At 44.0% G+C, this 16,780-nt stretch overlaps 1 protein-coding gene across 2 annotated transcripts in view; it reads left to right on the top strand.

Annotated features, from left to right (window-relative positions):
* The window catches only part of LOC135242032 (protogenin A-like), a 42,119-nt gene that overhangs the window by 4,539 nt on the left and 20,800 nt on the right, over positions 1–16,780 (top strand). For both annotated transcript variants that reach the window (XM_064312901.1, XM_064312900.1), the window contains exons 3-7: positions 11,223–11,367; positions 11,741–11,874; positions 12,197–12,493; positions 12,810–12,969; positions 13,406–13,653. In XM_064312901.1, coding sequence (XP_064168971.1) covers positions 11,223–11,367; positions 11,741–11,874; positions 12,197–12,493; positions 12,810–12,969; positions 13,406–13,653 — 984 coding nt within the window. The remainder of the gene's footprint in view (positions 1–11,222; positions 11,368–11,740; positions 11,875–12,196; positions 12,494–12,809; positions 12,970–13,405; positions 13,654–16,780) is intronic.

Here is a 16,780-nt window from a genome sequence, read left to right as displayed (position 1 = left end):
AAAAGTGCTCTTGGAAGCAATTGGGATAAATATGCCAACAATGCTGTTTGTTTGCAGAGGATACCACACAGCCTTGCAAATGTAGTGGTAGTAGAGCCCAGAGGTTAATGAGGCTTAGGTTACATTGCTGAAGGGGGGGTGCAATGCTTAAAGCTGCAAAAGAAAGAAAAGAAAAAAAAAATCAACTGCATGTTCAGTGTTCGTACTTCAGCACGGCATGTACATTAAATGATTTTTATAGGGCCCTGTGTGTGCTTGTGCGTTTATTAATTGAAGGCAGTGTGCTGTTTTATGTTGTGAACTTAAGAGGTGGTAAAATAAGCCAGTGGAGTTTACAGGCTTGTTTTAAAGGACACTTAGCCCTGATGGACGATCTATCTTAGAGCTCATAAAATTTGCAGGTACCTGAGAAATGCATCATGGTAGAATACAAAGGTAGAAGACACACACATACACATACACACTCTCTCCTAATTAGAACTGTTATGTATTTGAACATATTCTTACCTCTGCACTATTTGAGTCTGAGTTGCCTTGCTTAACTTTAGTGTATGGTCAGCCACTGAAGCAGAATCAGGGTGTACCCCTGTCCCCTACCCCCCCACTACTATTAGGAATTAATGAAAAGCTATTCTCTCTGGCCTCCTTTGTCCAACCCCCTGACCTCCCCTCCTGAAGTAAAGGAGCTTTTTCTGAGAGCACTTGTTTGTCCAGAGATCAGTGGACAGAACAGCTGGGCCTATTCACTTTTGGAAGGGCAGTTATTGTTCTGGGGAAAAGTCACCTCCGAATTTAGTCCATAGCTTTCTGTAAAAGAAAAAACATTGTGAGTGATAATGTACGACTAATGTATGAACTGACCCTGGCATTTTATGTAAAAATTTGAACTTATGTGTCAGAAATGGCTTCAGTAAAAAAAATTTTGTTGTAAAGCTAACATAGATCTGTGAGGTAAGGTCAATGTGACCTTTACTGCTGCTAGTGTGAGATAATGTAATTGAAATGCTTCTTTTTAAAGTTTTTTCATTGCATGTTTTAAATGTCACCTGTAGGCCTTCTCTTTGCAGTGGAAAGAACAGCCTGCAGTGATTGGTGTGAAAATAATTCACAGTGGCTCAGGGGCCTTTTAATGTTCTGAATAGGCAGATTCATAGTCCAACATGTGGGGGGCCTTTTGCACCCTGGGCTTTGATTCTCTGTCACCTCTGGCCCTCATAGAGACCTGTCTCTGTATCGGTCTGCGTTCATGCTTTCTACACTTCTTTTTTTAATGTGGATAATTACTTATGGAGAAAAAAAGTATACACATGGCAGCCATGTGATGAGTAGTTATGCTCACCATCAATTATATTATTTATATATTCTACCCTGTAATGAATATGAACTGTTCATTCAAAAGGTTCTGTAAAAAGGAAAAAAGCAACCAGAAGGAATAATCAGTAGCCTATATCTACCAAATTCATTGGTAAGTTTCAGTACATTACATTTTTGGCCTAGATAAACAAGTACACTATTATCCAACAGTGAGGGAGAGTGAGCTGGCCTTTAAAAGAAAGGTAGAGAGAATTTATTTCTCCAGCTCACAGGATGTGTCCTTTGATGACCCAGGGTGGAGAAAGGGGCTTAAACTTGTCCAAAAAGGCAGAATCTTGTCCAAAAAGGGACGATGTAGGTGCAGGTTTTTGTTCAAGCCAAGCATAAATAGAGCATACTCTATTTATCGAGGTCATGATTGAAGACCTGATTAGTTCGTTGAATCGATGTTGTAGTGCTGGGCTAAAACAAACCCCTGAACTCACATTGGGCACCCCTGTTCTAAACTGTCATGACGTGTGAAAAACAGAATGAAACATTACTGTATGCAGAGAGACTCAGCTGTACGGAATTTTAGGTTAACTCTTGGGCAATGCTTAGACAGTTTGCACTGATAATCTGTGATATTGAACTGCTCTAACCTCATGTATTGAACTTGTGGGTTACTGCATACTTAATTGGAGGCCATACTTGCCTGTAAACAATTTTGCCAAGTGAAATGGTTTGCTGATGTTAATTGTGGTCTTTAAATCTATACCCTCGTAGAGAAATGAGCACTTTGTAAATGGTTCCTGACATATTCAATGTGATTCAGCAGCCTGGTGAGTCACTCTGGCTTTGTTTGCTTGGGTGTCTTAGGAATATGTAACATCTGTCTCACTGCAGTATAATATGGTTCCTAAACACCTGAGGGAAGACCATTGCCTGCTGAAGTGTGTTGAAAGAAAACAAATTGTGCCCCAATATGGAGCATGAGCATTTAATTTCCTCTTCCTTTGGATGCAGAAGGTTTCCTGCTTTTCCTGTGCTTCTGCATCCCAGAGGTCAGAAGTTTCTGCAGATTGTAGGTACCGAGGCAGGAGGAGACACTTAAGGGTTCCTGTTCCTTTCAATTCCTATCAATTTGTTAAGAAACTCTTTTTCTAGTCAGGTGACCCTCTTGATAATCCCCATATTAAATTCCAATAATTAATATTGCATTACACTGTATGTATTCTCATTTGGGACACCGAAGAGATTTGATATAGGCCTATTTCACATTGTATATTCAAAATTAGTTGGATTTTAGTGCATAACTAGATTAAATCTAAAAGCTGAATGGAAAGTGTGATAACAGTAGCAACATTTAGGTTAAAAGTATTCTCATTTATTCTTGTATTTTTGTCTCATTTGATTAAAGAACCAAAGAACCTGCACAAATTAGAGACATGAAATAAATAATGAAAGGACTGTCCATTGGAAGCAAAGGGATAATTATGCAGAGACTTCAAAGCTCATGAAGCAAGGAAGAGGTCGGGTGGTGGCTTGCCAGAGACCCCCTCTCCGCCCCACTGCCCTATGGGCTGAAAGGGCAGGGGATTGTGGGTTGAATGGCCGAGCCACTGGTCAACAGGCTGTCATGGAGGCATTATGTGGCCCGAGTCCCAGCAGCCAGCTCTCCACTGATTGATATGTGGAGCTTTTCAACACTTTCAACACCTCCCCCTCTTTCATTTGTCCATCGGTGTCTTCCCTTCCAGGACCTATCATTTATTAAGCTCAAAAGAAAAGCATCACATGGGGGCGGTGAGAGGGAGACAGAGAGCGCAAGTGTGTGTGTGGTGTTGTGTGTGTGTGTGTGGGGGGGGGGTGTCATCGCACACCGTGAAAAGCCTTGTCTTCCAATCTTAAATTAAAATTAAGGTTGTCTTTTGAGAACCCCCCCCCCCCTTTCTCATTAAGTCATACGGGGTGAAACCTAAGATGTGTCCCCTTTCAATGCACAGAGACAAAGACCAGAAATGGGATAGATTTGTCAACAACCTTCTTCTGTTACCAGATGGAGAGAAGGCCACCAGGGAAGGGCCTGACAAGTGCTATTCGTGTTACATAGTTTGAGATGCCTTGAGTGTGTGCACTCGCTCTGTAAACACAGAATGGACTGATAAACTGCATCAATCCTCTCACCGTGGCTCCGATGTGAAGTGGACTGGATCTTGCTCTGTCTCTCCCTCCCTCCCTCCCTCTCTCCCTTTCTCTTTCCCTCTCAGTTTATGTGGGACGAACCAAACCAGAACTTACTGGTGCTCCATCCTAACATGGTACTGTCTGAAGGAGTGTAATTTTCATCTGTGTTAGCTTGTTTTAGAATAAATTTGTCCTTTATCACAGCCAGCCAGTTTGCAACTGAAATAGCAGTGAGGTTCAGTTGCCAGGGTTTGCGTGACTGTTGCAGTGGTGACATCGTGGTGAAAGCCAGCTTTTGGTCATTTAGATTTAAGGCTTACAGCGGTCTTGCATTGCTATGAAAGTTGAGAGGAGCCCTTCAACACGGGATCTGAACATTTTGACACCGAGGATGGCTGGAATGTGTTTGGGGCGAGGGTATTTGGTAGTGCTCAGTGGGCCATGGGGTGACCATCTGCAGGTTTGGGTGTCAGTGTCTCCAGTTTGCTGTCCAGCAGATCATCCCAGGCCCAGCTGCCAGGGCCCGGGATTATCAGAGCAGCTTGTCCACCTTGTTTCAATCAGGGCGAAGCAGAAGCCGCGCAAGTCAACAAAAACGCCGCAGCGGTATCTCTCTCCTCTGTCACTTCCTGCTTTTTAGCACCACTGGGAGCAGGAGAGGGGGGTGGTGTAGGGGCGCGGTGGGGGCTGGACCGAATTAGCTGTGCTGAGCACACAGCCATTGTGCTGCCGCTGGACGCTCCCGTTACTCTTGTGCCCCAAGCTATCACTCCTGCAGTTCCTCTGGAATGCACACCGGTGACTGACTCTGTAAGATCACAACAGGGAAAGGCCACCAAAAAAGTATCTAACTGAACATTTGATAAGTCAGCTGATCAACAGTTGCTTATCTTTTTTTTTTTCCTTTGATTTTTTTTTTCTTTTTTGAGTTGTTTTGGGTCCCTAACCTTGTATGCCTCAAAAAAACTCATTTTAATGCATCCTTCTTCCTGCCTGGCCACTTGGGTTGCTGATGCTTCCTGCCATGACTTATCCCGATGATGGGAATTCCCCCAAAAGTTTCTCTCCTTTAACTATAAAAAAAGTCCTTGGGGAGTTGGTCAAATACAGAGTTTCCCAGAAACCCAGGTTTCTGACGTGACCTGGGGGGTTGGGGAGCTAAGATGGCCCCTGACGTCTCTAAGGGAACCTTTGTCTCTTTTTGACCTGGGCACTGACCCTCAGTATCTGCCCCGCTAGTTCTGTTCTGTTCAATATGCTCTCATGACAAAGGGGGGAAATCAGTGACCAGTGCACTCGACACTTCTTATTTTGGTCTAAATGTATCTGTGTGTGTGTGAGAGAGAGAGAGAGAATGTGTACATGTTATTTAAATTCTATTTTTTCCTTTAAACCTTGTTTTTCAAGTTTTAAGTGTAAACTATAAACATAGTTTATAAACACAGAATTCTCACACCGGAGAAGATTTTTTTGGGTTGAACTATATCAGCCCTGCACGGAGAAATATGATCCTGCCAGCACCAAAGAGCATAGCTTCATCAATACCCTTTAATTGATCTGATCGCTCCCTTTAATTTAGGGAGGGTGCATTTGTTCGGATATTGAATTTACTCTAGTGTTAGAACTGGGTGATACATGCATGACTGAAGTGACTGAAGACCCAAATTGGGTGTTGCTGAAGTGAATTATTTACAGAGTTATTGGGGGAATTCATGATGGCTCTTGTTTGATATTTCTTATGGAAAGAGGCAGATAGAAAGAGAAGGACAGCGCTAAGCTTTATGACTGCAGAATCCCCTCTGAGATGTGTGGCTCCTCCCCCTGCGTGATTGATCACCGGTTTGCAGTGCCAGCAGGCAAGCAGCACCGGGGTTAGCTGGCCTCTCCGGACCCTGCCTATCTAAGCAGTGCACTGGCCAGGATTTGTGGAGGGCAGAGGTTAAAGGTCAGGGCAGCAGAGAGGGCAGATGGCCAGATCCTCTTTATGCGTTTGTTGGGAATCTTCTCTTTCTCAGGTCTTTCCTCATTAGGAACTAGCCCAGCTACACAAATAGTACTTCACGGAACCGGATGGCACGGTGTTCTGTCTGTTTTAAATAACGCCACGAAAGTTGACAAAGAGGGTAACTGATATACGAAGTTAAGTGTTAGGATTTTGTAACTAATGCAGAGTGTTGACTGACAATGTAACTGGAGCCCTGAAAGCTTTAATAGACAAACCATGCTTCATTTTCCTCTGGGGCAATGCGCTGAAAGCTATCTCCAAATTATCACCGATTAAACACTCTCAGTGGTATATCATAGTACACGTGGATAGTAGGCCTATCCTCTAGTATAGTTTTCAGTTCAACTGATCTCATTGGTCACCTGCTCCAACATCTCTTTAATAAGCCTTAAGGTGCTCTGGTCATTCCTAACTTTGTTAAACAGGAGGTCAATTAGGTGTTCAGTGCAGCTTTTGCCAGAGCACTGACCACAGCTCGCTGTTATAGATTTCAGCACGTGGATTAGCCGTTTTGCAGCAACTGACAGAGACTATGTCATCTCTTATCCTTTGACCTTTCCCAGCATTTAGAGACACATCTCTGCCATGCCCTTGGGCCTTTGAGTTAATTGGATGCCTCCTTGATTTTGTGGTTATGTTGTGCAACAGTAAGGAATGCGCTTTGATGTTGATTGAAAGTTCCACATTCATTCAGTGCAGGAGAGGAGTGCTGCACACACCCGGCCAGCGATTCCTCAGCCCGTGATTCGCTCAGTATGATAAGCTTTGGTGCCTGATTGGTCCCTGTGCTGATCTTTCACAGAATCTGCTCATGGAGGCCTGCTCCGATTTATGTGATTGTGTGCTGTGCCTTACTCCACTACCTCACATCAAAGTGCTGCTGTGGAGGTTGCTTGCTACAGGTTTGGCCCAAGATGCCGGTCAGCTCACAGCTAATTCAGTTAAATAAGCACTGAGAGACAGCTGTAGGCTCTGTGAAAGGGTCCACATTCTTTATAGTGCAAGAGATTTTTTTTGGGGAAGGGGGGGTTCACTGTCACAGATCATGATCTCTGACAGTTAAAAAAGGAGGGGACATTGAATCCAAAATATTGCACAAAACCCAACTATAAAAACAATTTAAAAAATCAGTAGTTTAATATAATATGCAGTTATAAAGTTGAATATGAAGTTTATTTTATCATGTAACTGGTGCTTGTGTAAAGCTGTTTGGTTAAAGAAGGGAAATGACTGTTGGAAATTGAAGCCCCAGGGAAGGTGCTTCAGGAGCGCAGGGAGTCTATCACTCTTAAGAGACTGATTTATAAATACCCAGCACATCCAGCTAAACACTCGCCCTGGGTTCTGTTTCCTAACAGAGCCTCCCTCTGTGTTTTCCACACAAGAGAATGTGAAGACTCAGAGTGGCTGTCGAAGCGCTGTGTGCTAACCATGACTCACTGAAATCTTCTCAGGAAGCAGATTTTCTTCTTCCCTGTGCTCTAGCACCTGGCATCTTTAGCTGTGTTAAGGAGGTGTGACACTCCCTGTGCAGTTTTTTAGATTAGATTCTGGTGTGATATCTTTAAATGATTGTTTTTACTTTGAAAAAGCAAATATCACAAGCGACGCAGATGTCAGTTCAAAGTTTTTTTTTTTGTTTCCGGCGAAGATGGCTTCAGCAGTTTTGTGGGGCTGTTGGCTTTTCGATAATATTTAGCCCCCACAAAAATCCAAAACCATTATCAAAACCACTAAATCAGAAATGCAAAAGTGAAATGTTCTGCAAATCATTTTTCAGAATTACACAACAGTCACAACAACAGCTGTATTGAGAAATGTCATAAAATAATAGCCTGTAAAAAGATTAAAGAAAAACGTGTTTAATAGCACTGCAACCAAAAGGCTTTGTGTGGTATTTTTGGGTTTGGTGATCTGATTCAGATTTGGAACTTGACTATATTCAGAGAATCTGCAATTATCTGTAGATTTTATCTCTACTCTTTAGAGTGCCTCCCTATTTCATGCACTTTTGTCTTTGCTTTGATGCCAGTTGTGGCAGCTGTATAATCACACAGGCTGTAGGTACGCCTAGAACGGATTTGCTTCAATTGAAATCTGAGCTGACTGTAATCTTCTTTAGGTTCTTCCTGTATTTTCTTTAATTAAGTCCATTTTTATCTTCTGACAAGTAGATTTCCCTGTGTGATATTTCCCATAGAAAGCAAAGGACCAGATTTGCATTTTTGTACTGAATCTGTGTCCAGAGTTATAATAGCTGAAAAGGATTTTGTTTGTTTAGCTTTCTATATGCAATAATTTTTATTCAGCTCCACATCATATAGGCTATCTATGTGAATTTCTTTGAACCAAAGAAGCAGAATGATTGATATAGAAACTGCAGGGGACTTTCCTTGTTGATCATGTGGTTGGTTTGTCTGTCAGATGTATTATTTCTAATGCTGTTGTGATTTGCTTCTATGTGGTGTCTCCTCAGAAGTCTGGATTTTTGGCTGCAGTGGTATTGGTCTTGATTTTTGTGTAATCATTAGGTAGACTTTATCAGGGCTCTGACCTGAGCAGATCCCCCCCATCATGGACCTCTTTAAAACATAAAAGCTGATTTACCTACAGGTCTGTTCTAGGAGCAGTATTGCCATTGATTTCTTTTAACAAATTATTGACCTGAGGCTTTCGGGAGAGATGGGGGGGGGGGGGGTGTGGTTAGGTAGTGGGCTGTCCAGGAGGAAGAGGAGGAGGAGGAGTTACTTTAATGGTATGGGTGTGACTAATCAATGACAATGTGGGGCTGTACTTTTTCTGGACTGATTATCACAGTCCAATAATCATCCAAAAATATACAATTCTACTGAAAGCCCTGTTGGTCAGCATTGAAGAGGAAGCCTTGTATTTTGTTAAAATGCAAAAGAACACATCTTGTCGATGGATCTGCAGATGGCTGGCTCTGGGAAGAGGAGGAGGAGGAGGAGGAGGAGGAGGAAGAGGAATAGATATTTCACATGCGCTGCAGGCTGCCCGCGGGAGTCGGGCATGAGAACTGTGCAGCACCTCACTTTTACAGGCTTCTCTTTCACTGCAGTGCGGGCATCAGCCGGCAACCAGTCAGAGGCAGGGAAATGCAATCCCGCATCGGTCCATGTTGCTCTTCATAGCCCCATGGAGGAGTACTCCGGCTGGGCAAATTTGTCAGGCGACTTTTCCAGAAAACTCTAGGGCCGGTGCTCTTAGGATTGGTTAATGACAAAGTGGATTAGGGTACAGATTAAAGGAATTTAAGGCCATCATATAGTTTATCAACTGGGTGGTTGGTTTGTGTTTGAAGTGATTCTGCTTGAATGTTTTATGTGTGAAAGTGCATACGTGTGTGTGTGCATGTGCGTGTTTGTTTGGGGTGTTTGTTTGGGGTGCAGCTCTGCAAATGATACACAAAGGGAGTGTTTCTCACTCTTCTGTTTACTGGCTGTTTCAAGCTGCCGCTTGTGTATAAAACTACAAACTCATTTTGTTTCCTACTGACACACACTCTCACTCTCTCTCCCCCCCCCCCCCCTCAGTATTACCTTACATGCTCAAAGAAGATTCATTAGTGATTTTGAAACGCAATCGATGGCTTGCCGTCTTTCAGATAACCACCAGCCCTCTGACTCAATGATCATTTCTCAGGCTATTTTCCCAGGTAGTGAACTCTCTGTGACGAGCCTGAGATGAGGCAACACACAGATCTATAAAACTGTCAGTCTCTTTTTTTGGGTTAAAGAACACTGCGCACTGTTAACCTTTTGCATTATTTTAATTCATACATTAATATGCAGTAATGTCACTCGATGAGAGAGAAGTGGATTAAAACCAAATACTGTCCTGAACTGCAGAGGAGTGTCTCTTTTTATGCTTAAGTGCACAGGTTATATTCTAATGCTGTTTGTAGTGTCATCTTACTCCAGATGGAGCTGTACTGGCTTTATGTATGCACATCTGCATTCACTATGCAAAAAGACCCAAAGTGAAAATCACTGCAATAATGATGTACACTACACACAGTGCCCTGATTGCCTCTGCAGTCTGCAGTCAATTGTCCATGCAGTTGTGGCAGCACATGTGTTGTGTTTGCACATTACTGTAGTGCATTCTGAGGACTTTTGTAAGCCATCTGTTTGTGTGGACTCACCCCCTGGGGTGAATCTGCAGCAGGAGTACAAATCAACCATTCTTTACTTTCAATGCACTAATGGATATCAACCAATTAAAACCTAATGCTGTTTACACTGTGATTATTAAATCGGTGTTCCAAGTTTCATATTTTGCCAAATGGATGGCCAGGGCCCTTTGAATGGGGGAAAAACACTTTAGCTCTTTTATTTAGCCGAACAAGTCAGTCCATCTAGTTACTTAATATTGCCCAGAACTCAACATAAGACAAACTGACACAAACAGTTTTTATCTAATCTTATGCTATCTGTTCCTCAAATTAACTGATGTTTTCAGAGAGCAGTCATTTCAGAGTCTTCATCTAAAATGGCTGAAATCGTGACATTCACCCTTAATGAACATACAGAACCACAAACTAACTGATACATGTCACTCCAGTATACTCTAGATAACTTATCATAATGATTCTTTGTGATCAGATAATTGGCAAGTGGTGTGACTGATCTGCTGAGTTTAGGATGTTTACCTTTTCTGTCCTAAGAAATGTCCATGTTACGTACATGAACGGCACATAGTCCTGGACTGGTTTGTATCTGAAAAGGGACAGAGAGTACTACTTTTTTTTTTTTTTTGTGGAAAAAGTATTTTCTGTCTACTTTTGAACAGAAGAGAGACGATGCACCAACATCTATAAACACACAAGTACCTACAGAGTACCTACAGCACAACTTCCCTGCTGTCCTACTGATCTATCATATCGTGGACTTAATGTATAAATCCTTGAGATGAGGATGTTTGGTGTTGATACTGATGCGGTTGTGAATTAATTCTTTTTCTGTGTAAAGAAAGCGCTGGGTATTGATCGGTCTCCTCTGGTGGCTCCGTGGATTAGCTGATCTCCGTAAGAGCTGCTGATCTCTCTGTTGTTCCTTCACAGAGGAAGGTTTTCGGCAGGGTGCCGTGGCTTCAGACAATAAAACCTTTGGAAAATTAGGGATGGCCTGGGTGCTGTAACTGCCTGTGCTGTAAATAAGACCACAGGCTTGGGGACTGGGTGCTTTATAAACAGCTTCTGCCATTGTCTCAGGCTTGTTTCCTGATAGAGCAATTGATTTCCACTGCTTTCATGGCACAACTGATAACATGCATTTGTCTGTATCCACTGAGTATGCTGGAGGTAGAGTGAGGTGGGGGGATGGTGGTTATTGTAGTTGCTGAGGCTGGTATTGATTTTCAAGTTACGGTTTTTATTTAATCTTTTTGGCTCTTTATTTAATTTCCATGGATTGGCAGACTGTAACACCTCCGAAAGCACTGGCAGATTAAGTTAGACTCTTATCCACTAAGCCTGGCATCAGAAGAGTTATTGCACTGCTTTCCTCAAGCACCATTTCATTTTTTTGTGTTCCTCAAGTGGAAATAGTCATCAAGTGTCTCGTTGACCATTATTGCTGTCGGTTTTCTTCTTCTTTGATCACATGCAGTTGTGTGAGGTGAAAATGGCTGGAGCTTATCCCAGTGAGAGGGTGGGTGTGAGTCCTGTCACAGCTCAGGAGTGCAGCTTTCTGAACGCCCTCTTTCTGTGCGCCAGGTATTTCCCCCTTTGTGCTCCAGCCCACATCAGCGGCGGCGACAGAGGGGTCCGTGGCCAGATTCGCCTGCCACATCACGGCGAACCCCCCCGCAATCATCACTTGGGAGTTCAACCGAACCATGCTGCCTCTGGCTACTGAAAGGTACGCACACCCATTCGTCGGGCACATAGCCTTTACAAGACAGTGACGAATATTCTTTGTGATATCAACTTCTGAGTACCTTCGCATTACCAGACATTCATATGTTACCATCTCACCCTATCACAAACATCAGAAAACTGCTGAAAATGGAAAAAAGACACAGGCGCAGACATTTAACTAAGAAGTGGTATAGGTTCTCTTTCTTATTATATGTTCTTTATTAGTTAAGGCAATTAAACTCAAGCAAGGTGTACTTCATAATTTGCTGACTCTGAAGTTGACCCCCGGTTCTTGCGTAGCCCTACATATGCCCAAAGCTGTTTCTTTGTGTTGTGCCCTGTGTTCGGTGGTCCTGACTCTTTTGCTCCTGTAGAATCACGGTGTTGCCCAATGGAGTGCTGCAGATCCACGGTGTGGAACCGGGGGATGCGGGAAACTACCGCTGCGTCGCCACCAACATCGCCAGCCGCCGCCGGAGTGCTGAGGCCGTGCTCACCGTCAACCCAGGTGCGCGTGAGAAAAATGGTGTCCTCATGGGAGCAATGCAATCTGGGATATGTGAGATACTGTAGAAAGTGACTTTTATCACTGGAGAATGTCAGTTTCTAATGAAGTTGCGTGCGAGAAAAATGGAAACCTCATGGGAGCAATGCAGTCGAGGATATATGAAATAGAAAGTGACTTTTATTACTGTGGAATGTCAGTATCTAATGAGGTGATCATCAGAACAGAGTGCGGTCATTCATGTGATGGTATGTACAGTATAATCAGATGGAATTATGGGTAAAGATGGGTGGGTCCGTGTGATAATTCCGTTTTTTCTCTGCAGCACCGGGCCCCAGGCTTCCACAGAGGCCAAAAATTATCGCCGGGCCCCAGAACGTCACCACGGCCCTACACCAGAGCACCATCCTGGAGTGCATGGCCACCGGGGTCCCCAGGCCGCTGGTGTCCTGGAGCCGGGCGGACCACAAGTCCATCGACGTCTTCAACACCAAGGTGCTGGGGAACGGGAACCTGGTCATCTCGGACGTGAAGCTGCAGCATGCTGGCGTGTACATGTGCCGAGCCACTACACCGGGGACCCGCAACTACACCATCGCCTCGGCAAACCTCACTGTGCTGGGTACTTCCGATACTTTCAATGGATATTTTTGCACCCTCTTACAGATTCATTAACCCTTTGAAGAGTAGGTTATAAAAAAAAATATTTTCAAACTTTAAGCCCGTGTTCTAGAGCTCCATTGCTTTCAATTGCCAGTAGTGATTGTTACATCGGCATTAGAATGGTCAGTTAAAAACATTCTAATCACATATTTGTGGTCTTACACCTTAAAGGGTTAAGGAAAAAAGTGAATGAACACATCTACGACATCTACAACTACAACTTTGTAGCCACGTTGTGTCACAGTCTTAACCTGTGCAAATGTGCCTGCCTTTAGCCCCTCCCTCCCTGGTGGAGTGGCCCGAGAGTCTGACCCGTCCGCGGGCGGGAACGGCTCGCTTTGTGTGCCAAGCCGAGGGCGTGCCCTCACCCCACATCACCTGGCTGAAGAACGGGCAGAAGGTGCACTCCAACGGCCGGATCAAGATGTACAGCAGGTATCGGCCGCCAGACTCGCTCTCTCTGTGCTTCAGCCCGCCTCTGGGATAGTCTCAATTTTGTACGCTTGTAAACAGTTGATTAAATTAAAGTCTTGGCCTGTTTCCGCAGTAATAAAGTTGATACATTATCTGTGTGAGTTTTCTTATAAATGTGAAACACCTCTTTTCAGTAGCTTCCTGCTCTAAATGTCTTAAAATCGCTCTACTGACTGGATGTGAGCAGTGCCACAGTTTGGAAAGAACTGACCAGGCCCTGTGACAATTTTAGAACAAGCTGAATATTTCACATTGCAGACAATGACATTGAATTAAAGATTAATTCACCAATTAACTTCCTATACATAGATGTCGAACTGCTTTGCTTTGCAGGTTTGTTTGTAGCCCTTATAGAGCTTAGCTAAATAGAAGTCCACTTTGTGTCTCCTCCCATCAGCAAACTGGTGATCAACCAGATCATCCCAGAGGACGATGCCATCTACCAGTGCCTGGCGGAGAACGAGCAGGGCTCGGTGCTGTCCATGGCGCGGCTGATCGTGGTGATGTCCGAGGACCGGCCCAGCGCTCCGAGGAACATCCGCGCCGAGACCGTGTCCAGCTGCGCCATCCTGCTGGCCTGGGACAGGCCGCTGTACAACTCGGACAAAGTCATCGCCTACTCCGTGCACTACATGAAAGCTGAAGGTGAGGAGGGCCGCGCAGGAGGTCGGGGAGGGAATCAGAGGCTACGATCTGAGCCCTCATCCCTTTAAAGGCATGATCACACACGGGCGCTGGGGTGTGAGGGCCTGAAACAATCCCCAATGTAGACTGTCACTGTGGAACTGTCGCGCGTCGGCTTGTTTGTGTCTCCACGGGCGATGGTAATTACCCGAAGGCAGCCCGTGTGAATGGAATCCACGACTCCTGAAATTTAATAAACGTGGCTTTCAGAATCCCCAGCGCTCTCTCTCTCTCTCTCTTCCTCCAGTAACCTGAAAAGGAACATGAGATGTTGACCATCTGTTGTTAATAGTTGGTTGCTGGGCAGAGGTCAGCGGAAAAGAATGGCTTTCCCACTGACATAGGAAAAGCCTTCTCTGTGCAAACAGGTCCTGCCTGCCATCCCCTTAAACTGCACTGCAACCTCAGTTCAGTGTAGATTCAGGGCCTCTGAGACACGTAATAGTTGAACAAGCCACAAAAAAACGATACACTGTATTTTTGGATGGGCGTAGATCAGGGATCTAATGTTCCGCAGTGTATGCTGATTTTCAGTGTCTCAGCACTTCAGTGGTTCATTTAAGGCATTGATTGGCTAAACAGTTCACACAGGGCCTAAATTGGCTGCTGATTGAAAGGAAATCACAGAAGTCACTATGGCGCCCTGACTGGGGTCCTGCATCTTTGTAAGTCAGAATTAAACAGATTTTGGATTGCCTTGTGCATTGTGTTCCTTGAGGAACAATTGTTGTCTTCAGTTGTAAAATACTGTAGTTACAAAATGGATGTTTGAGCATGGTGAAATCACAACTGCACTGTAGCTATTTTCTAGTAATTATTACTCAGATGTCTCTGGACGACTCTATGCTTTCTTTTTTAGGAAGAGTCATATTTTTAGAAGGTAATGGCTGCATTTCTTCATCTGTCTCAGTCAGTCTCAACCTGCCTAGCTATTGAAATCTTTAAAAGGTGAATAGCACAAAAACAAATTCATGTGATAAAAAAGTGCTGAAGGAACACCTGCTAAGGAAAAAAAAAACAACTTAACAAAAAATGCTGTTTTCTTTCAGAAAGTGACATCCGTCAGAGATGTCGAGCTTGATTGAGATTTTGTGACACATTGTGCCCAGTCTTATGGAAAAAACAGGCGGCCATTTAGATTTGAATTGACAAGGATTGCTCGTCACATTGTGCTTGTGAGGTCACAAACATTCAGCGTCAGCACTGAATGGAGGCTCTAACGAAAGAGCGGGCTAATTAGAGTGTATGTTGGAGTGCACTAATCCAACACTAGAGATTTTGTGAAGGCATTAGGAGAGCGTGAGCTCGGTTGGATGGCAGCTTTATCTCCTCTGCTGCCTCCTTTCACCCAGGCCTAGTATGAGGCCTGGCGGGCCATTCATTTCCTGAACAAGGCCTTTTTTATTTACCCTCAAGGATCTTGTTTACCAGGTCAGGAATCAGGCCCTGCAATTCAGTCAGCTCAAGCGCTAAGTGAGTCTTTTGTGTGACCTTTTCTAATCTGCGCTAATTAATGCGCTATCTGAGCACATTTGATAATGTGGGAAAGGTGCAAGTGTGGAATTTGGCTTTAGCGGTGTTGATAAAATTGTCTGCTGAAGTGGGAGGAAGGAGTTTGATTAAGTGGACATTTTTATTTTGTGGTTTTTTTTTTTGTTGTTTTTTTTTTTCTCACCCGGGGTTCCTCACAGAGAGTTTCTCCGAAAAGCACAGGGCCCACGGAAGCCCATTGATAGAAACAACAGCTCGGGCAACGTCCCCCTCAAGACTCAATGATTGTGCTTTAATTGGAGTTTACCAGAGGGGAAGAAAATGTTGTAAAAAGGAATATAGAGGGTCAGGACCCTCTTATTGTACATTAAATGAATGCAAATCTTAACACTTTTATGTGACAGGTTCTTTTGACGGAGAACAGAACGCCTTTGACTGTCTTAAACTGTCTGAATCATTGGCTGCCTGAATTCCCTCTACCATACCATGCTTTTAAAATGGGTCTTTATAGTCAACGTGCTAGGTGCTTTTTTTGTCATCTGGTCTGAAAGCCATTTTTGGTAGTATAGTCTTGAGGAAGAGGGCCAGTTTGATGGGGACAAATCTAAATGCTTTCCAGTTCTTGCTCCACATTTGGGATGGCAAAACCAGCAGCCAGGCCCAGAGGTCCTTGTGAGCCACGGTTGTCCACTGAAATCTTGCAGAGGATAAAGAGTTCTGCCTGCCAGAGCGAAGCTCTCCATGGAAGAATGTGGCCGTAACCTGGGTTCCCAGCTCACTTAGCTCTGTATTTTTAGGCCCCATGGTCATCCCCCTGCCCCCCCAACCCCCAGGGTCTCCACACGGAGGGGGGGGGGGAAACATTTCAGTGGGAATACTGCGGTATCAGGTAGACCTATGATCTGCAGGGGACCTCCTGCTGGGACCCATGGGAACTGAGAGAGGCCCACAGTGGCCAAATGGAGGAGCCAGTCCCTGCCAGCCCACTCTCTTCTCCTGTCATGACAAGGCAGCATAGCCAGAGCGAGAGAGGAGGAAGATTTATGCTCCTACAGTATTTTTTTATTACATTCTTTCGCTGTTGAAAAGACAAGCATTGACTGGTCTTGTGCTAAAATAAACGTCCTTCCCCTTGCCTCTGTTTTTGGTGAGCTGTGTCCATAAACATAAGCGAGGAGTCAATGCAAGCATAACCTTTTGGCGGTTATATATACAGCCCAAAGGGTCTGCTGTCATTTACTCCGTAAATCCTTTTGGTCTATTTATACATTCTTTTTGAGGCAAGATGAGCACTCGCAGGGCTCTGTGTATTGATGCAAAGTTTAACTGTTTTAAAGAATTGGAAAAGTAGGGGAGACAGACATGAGAAAAGCCTGAATTCAACAAAATCTTGTTTACAATTGTCTAACTAAAAATCTCTAAAAGAGTGTCCACTCTTTTCACTCTGATTCAATTCAGAATGTTTATCTACAATACATATTAACTGAGTATACGAGAGGGCAAAAATCCCTGCATTACGTGGTTGTACTTCTAAAATGGGAAGGAGCTGGCTGATTAAATGAAACGCTTGAAAACTTGGTTAGATAATGCTCCTCTC

This window comes from Anguilla rostrata, chromosome 16 (genome assembly GCF_018555375.3).
Source record: "Anguilla rostrata isolate EN2019 chromosome 16, ASM1855537v3, whole genome shotgun sequence".
Lineage (NCBI taxonomy): Eukaryota > Metazoa > Chordata > Actinopteri > Anguilliformes > Anguillidae > Anguilla > Anguilla rostrata.
This window is presented reverse-complemented; position numbering and strand designations above follow the sequence as displayed.